Raw genomic sequence first — 6,182 nt, forward strand, 5'->3', positions numbered from 1 at the left:
TATATATATCTTTTACGTATATATAATATATAGTTATAATATACGTATATATAAAATATAGTTAATTTTATTCACATTTATACTTGTTATACACAACTACGTAAATATTTTATGTGATTATATATATATTCACATAAAATATTTACGTATTTGTATATAACAAATATAAATGTGAATAAAATTAATTTTTAAAAAAATGAAAAGCTGAGTATCCTTGGAAAGACCGTCTTCGATTAGCATGTTAAAGGGCCAATCAAAACTTTTTACTCTAAGAGTCGGTTGACGTTTGTTTATTCACTTTCTTTTTATCGGTTTAGCTCAAGACCTTCGTTTATGGATTAGCATTTTACAGAATCATACTTTGCCGATCAGGCCGTCGAGTCTTAATGTCATCTGAAGATTTTGTCGTGGGTCTGTTCTGTCCCTACGAGATGCTTTGGATTTCATTAAGATTAACAATGTAAGTTTTTCCAGAGGTAAGGAAAAAAACCAATGATAGAATAACGCTCTTTAGTAGTAAATGAGCCTAACAGGCATCGAATTGTTGTGGCATTGTTTTGTGAATTTTAGAAATTTGAGCTTCAATTGGGAGAGAAAGTTTTTACATTTCATTACAAAAACAAATGTGTTACATATGCTGCGTTTTAGGGATGAGGGGCTATGACAGTTCGTTATGAGAATAAGTTAGTAGTTACGGCGTTTCCGATTTTCTATGCTTTTCCAGTCTCGTCGTTTTTGGTCTGACAGACGCTTATGGAATATTTTTACTAGCCGAGTCTCTTTCACAAATCCCTAGGAGGTGGAAGTGTCGTGCCCGTTTTCTTCGTTGAACCTCACATCTATCACTGAAGATGTTGAAAATGTGTTAATATGAAATACCAAATACAGCTAGACTAGGAGTCACAAGATGATCGAAAACGTTCAAACTTCATCACACCGCCGACCACTGATAGAAATCTCGCAATAAACCAGGTGTGTTATAAAAAAAAATTAACGATTGGTATGTTTAAATAGGATGAACTGACATTGGCTGTTCAGCTGAATTTTGGAATGAAAGAACCAATTTTTAACTAGTTTAAAAGAAGGAAAGAAGTATTATGTCATGTATTTGTACTTATATTGATTTAATGGAATGCGAGATAAACTAAAGATAAAAAATAACATGCGTGTGAGTACACAGTAGTCTTTTTTGTTTTTTCATTGATAAGATGAATTCATAGTAAACAGTTAAAAGTATTATTGACTTTTTTACTTTTTTGGCTAGTATCTTATATAAAATAAATTATTGATAGTGCATATTTATGGGTGAAAAAAAATTTGAGTAGTTCAAAGCGAAACAACTGTGTGATCCTTAAAAACCCAGCGAGTGGAGAAAGACCCAGTAAGTGACCCTGGGCCGATTCAACGTGAAAAAATTGGTTCCCAGGCTTTATGCAAAATAACTTTTATATTTATAAATTGTAATTATTTATAGTTCATAAATGTAGTCTTTATTGCTTCCGATCAAAAACCTGCTTTTCTCAATAAGTAAGTCTCATAATTCGATTCATATGACGGTAATGATATTCGCACAATCACTACAATTATGATTAATTTAATAAAGCCTCGACAAGTCTAGAAAATGTTATTATTAAAAGTGTGCAAAAATATTATACAAACGACGAAATAAATATGAATCACTCTTTCGACAATCTTCTTTACACAAGTGCAGAAGCTCGATCATGATGCTCGATGATAAAAATTGTTCTGGGAAAAAATAAATATTGACAAAGAACACACGTACACGTCATACATTGTTAGTGCGTTGACACGCCCATTGTATATGGAAAATTGGTAAGAAACTGAAAGAACCCATACAATAGGACAAAGATAATGACGAAGGGCCAATTACACGGCACGGGACCATCACGGACCTGAGGCAATACAAACGAACTGATAAACTTAATGACCCAATTAGAGGAGAAATGTACAAAAAGCTCCGCTTTCACCTTATTAGCTTCAAAGAACGGCCAATTGACTGGAACTCTTTCTCAATTTTATTATCTTTTTCGAGGAACCTCATACAAGGAATACTTTTCAATATTATAAATGACGAAGTGTTTGGTTTCTCAGTGGGAGGTTATTTTGTGTAGCTTATGTTTCATGACAATGAAGGAAGAGTAATATTTAGGGGGGGGGGGTCGGTGGCCGTAACGGTTTATATATTGACTCGGCGCTCGTTACTGTATGTGAAGGTCCCAGGTTCGAATCCAACGGACCTGAATTGAACCCGAAATACAAATGGGCTTCTTATCAACAACACCTGCTTGGTTTGTATAACATAGGTCATATAAAAATATAACCTGTGAAAAATTATTCCCAAGGTTTTTTTTAAATATATATTTTTAATTATTTTATTTGTACCCTACACATGTTCGTACCTATTACACTCAGCGTTTGGGATTAACCGGCAAGGAAGTTTCGAGATGATCGTCGATTAAGGCGACGTGGCGGATTCTCGTGATGAGAAGGTGTAGAGATGGTTTGAGTGGCAGGGTTAGGATGAATAGAAAGAGAGAGATTGGTGTGAAACTTGAGGAATCGGAAAGAGATGAGTTTATTGGCAAAAGAAATGATCGTGGTGGTTAAGGTTAGAGACGTACTAAGGAGGTTGTGACGATTTGTCTTAAGTCTTTTGATTGGAAGGACATAACTATGGCTTGGCTGAACCCCACAGTCCTACTCCATATGTCCAAAGGGTCGCAGTAAAGCTTTTTAGTTTTGACCGTTCAAACATATTTCGGCTCTAGACATTTCATAATTGTCTAAATCTTCCGTTGGGTTCTCTGTTAAGTCTTGTCTGGCGATTCCACGTCTAGGTACAGTCCTAGAAGTCTGTATCCCTTTGGTGTTGATGTACAAAGGAGAGCACAACATTTTTGACACTGAATACATTTTTCTTCTTCAATCGTGCACTCCTCTTTTTTCACTAGTTTTCGATAATCTCAAGGTGTTCTTAGATGTTGTAAGTAGCTTGGATAGCTCTTAAAATGTAAGTGTAAAATTCCTTAGCTTGAAAGGTTTAGATCATTTGGGTCTGCCCTACCCTAGTTATTGGTAAGTCAGACATGTTTTGCTTGTCACCATCTGTTTGTATATCAGAATACATCACGATGATGGCGGTTGAAACGCGATAGATCAACTGATAGATCAAATCAGCGAAACTTATCAGAATAAACTGTAAACAAAAATAGAGTCAGAAACGTTCAAGCTGTTGATTCAACATCCCGCGAACCTCAATAACAATTTATACAATCCTTGTTTCAGAGAAGGGCATAACATCAGTAGTTGGCTACTACTTTGAATATACTGCACTTTTTTAGAAATGGTTTGAATCAACAGGAATAAACACAACATCAATTACAAAAGAGACGCATGTAAACTCAGTCGCTGCTTCGCTAATATCATTAATCAAATTCAATGTCGATCACATACATATATCATCATCACATCACACAAAACAGATAGTATAACATATCAAACAATCATCAAATTCCACACTTCAAACGTTTCCACATAGTCTAATTCTTCAACAAATTGGCTTTCTTCATATAAAAATATCTTTCTCTCCCGGCTTCCTTCCCCACCCCTTCAAAATCCAACGTACATAAACATAAAACATCAATATCTCACTGGCACTCTCAACACGACACAAAGAATGACACACCTACACAGAAAACAAACACTTTGACTGAGTACGAATACTTAGATTGAATTTAAAATTTCGAGCATTGTAAAAATTCATTTTTTTCTCATCCTACATGTATTTGTAAAGTTTAAACAATGTTTATTAATCCCAGGCCCTGAAGATGATCTCAAAAACGAACGAAACGTTGGCACGATAAAGAAAATGTTTTTCTAAAATGGCAAAATGTTTTTCTAAACAGTGGCCAAATATTCTGTATTATTATATTTTTCAGAGTTTTGTGAGGCTTCTGAACTATATTTTTATAGATTTATGCTTGTATTTTGAATACTTTTTACATAAAAATTGTACAATTGAAAAAACAGTTTTCTTTTTTAATTCGGTAAAGCGAAAAGTACGTACAGATTAATGCATTCTGCTGTTGGTATTTTCTGTTGTGAATTTTTTTTGTTATAAAACAACATTAAAGCCGCCAGGAAATTGAATTGAAAAGAGAATGGCAAATGAGAAAAGGTCCTTACCGACAACGGCTGCAAGGTACTGCTGGAACTGGCCGGTTTTCTTCTTTGCCTTCTCCCTCAGGCGGGGTCCCGATGAAAACTGACGGATCTCGACGTTCCCGATGGATTCCGTTAATTTTTCCTCCATCGCAGATGTTTCCTCACTCTGATAATAAGTAACTGGCTTGTCCATACCGCCTATCTTTTAGTTCTCAAAAAACGCCAAGGCCATGTGCACTCTGCTCCTCTTCTACGACCGGCCGGCAATTGATAACGTTCGCCAAATTTTCAACACCTCATTATTATTTTTCTTTCCATTGGAAAAGCTGTTTTTCCCGTTCCAGGGGATTTGCGTATTCGTTTATTTATCTTATTTTTCGCTCATCTCGCTATCTAGCGGATTCAAGCTGTAAAAAATAGTAAATTCTTCTTCGACTCGGACAAAATGTATTCGTTTCGAATTCTCATCATTTTATTGTCTTTGTATTTAGTAATAAAACGGTTTTATTAACATTAAAAAAGGTATTTTATTCTTTTTTCATAAATTTATTAATGTTAACACTTCCAGACATTTCTCTTCTGTGGAATAACAGGCAGTTGGTTATACTTAACCCATTTTTACAATGATATACAACAGAAAATGCATGTTTACACATTTAATTATTAACATTAAATAATTATAATTAAATTTGATGTTAAACAACAATACTTGTTTAGAAAAATTAATCAGAAAGGTTGTTTTTTATTTTAACGAGGGTTCGCAACAGCAGAGGTTATATCAACCCTCGAGGTGCCGGTGTTTTTGAAAAAAAGTCCACCTGTAAGTATGTCGGGTTCGAATGCAGGGCCGCTGGATTCGAACCCGGGGTTTTTACCTTACAGTGATGAGCGCCGTGTCAACGCCTAAACCGTTGCGACCACCGATTTCGCCCTAATCAGAAAGTTGATGAATAAAATACAAATTGAGTAACGAGGACGATAATAAATAGTTATGTCAATAATAAATAACAACCATAATCAAGTAGTGTAAGTAATCTTATTAAGGTGGTGAAAAATAATAAATTGAAAAAGTTGGACAAATAAATGTTAATATTGCATTTTTTACATTTAATTCTTTGTGTAAAAAATTTTGTAACTTTTTTATATGCCCGTCAGGCGAGTTCCCAGAAGAAATCGTACCATTTTATTGTAAATACTTAGTATATAAGTTATAAGTACTACTTGAGGATATCGCTCGTTATAAAACGATAAAACTTGTAGGACTTTTCAACTTATACTGCTACTTAGTAAAATTTGGATATCTTATTAAAAAAGTATAAGTCCCACAAAAATAACGCAGGAATACTTTCTGGTAAGAAAGCACCTGTACGTCAACCTGTGAGAAGGCTTGGGTCACGGCAGCGGGCACAGATCACTGGTCAGTATCTCAGGGTTATAAAGAATTTTAAATATATTGTAAATGGAATTTATGTAGGTTTGTTTGTTTTTGGTCAGTGTTGTGTTTATGTTAATTTAATGGACTTAATGTAATTTACTATCGTGAAACTAAGGAGTTGGTTAACCTCGCCCAGGAATCGAGTACTTTGTGGGTTAGGGTAATATGACCAGATGTCTATGCTTGAATCGAGTAGTGATTTATATGTATTATATGTTTCGTGTCTATTCAGTAGAGACAACCCGAGTTACAAACGAGAGGCAGGCACGTAAGATTTCGACTTGGTATATATTAGCGAGAATGGAGTGGGTTCGATCCCGCTCCGAGGAATATCACCGAATGCTTTGGATGAGAAGTGAGAGAGGTCATGGGTGGTGATGTATAAATACCGGGTGATTATTTATAAACTATCCGATTTTATTTATTTTCTTTGGGAATAATTAAAAAAATAGGACTGCTGATGCCAGAATCTGAATCTGAAGTCAAAATTTTGTTCGACGTTGGGACGTCCCCAGGGCTCAGCAATTTTTTTTTATGGGAAGGTATCATTTTGAATACGAAA

The 6,182-nt window shown here is 34.9% G+C and overlaps 1 protein-coding gene across 1 annotated transcript in view; it reads right to left on the reverse strand.

The window, feature by feature from the left end:
• Positions 1 to 4,499, reverse strand: part of LOC106667699 (facilitated trehalose transporter Tret1-2 homolog) — an 11,653-nt gene extending 7,154 nt beyond the window's left edge. The window contains exon 1 of the mRNA XM_014395808.2: positions 4,207 to 4,499. Within this exon, the coding sequence (XP_014251294.1) occupies positions 4,207 to 4,378 (172 nt within the window). The 5' untranslated portion in view covers positions 4,379 to 4,499. The remainder of the gene's footprint in view (positions 1 to 4,206) is intronic.
• Positions 4,500 to 6,182: the final 1,683 nt, after the last annotated feature.

The sequence above is a fragment of the Cimex lectularius genome, unplaced genomic scaffold, assembly GCF_000648675.2.
Source record: "Cimex lectularius strain Harlan isolate CLEC.00 unplaced genomic scaffold, Clec_2.1 scaffold70, whole genome shotgun sequence".
NCBI classification, from domain to species: Eukaryota; Metazoa; Arthropoda; class Insecta; order Hemiptera; family Cimicidae; genus Cimex; species Cimex lectularius.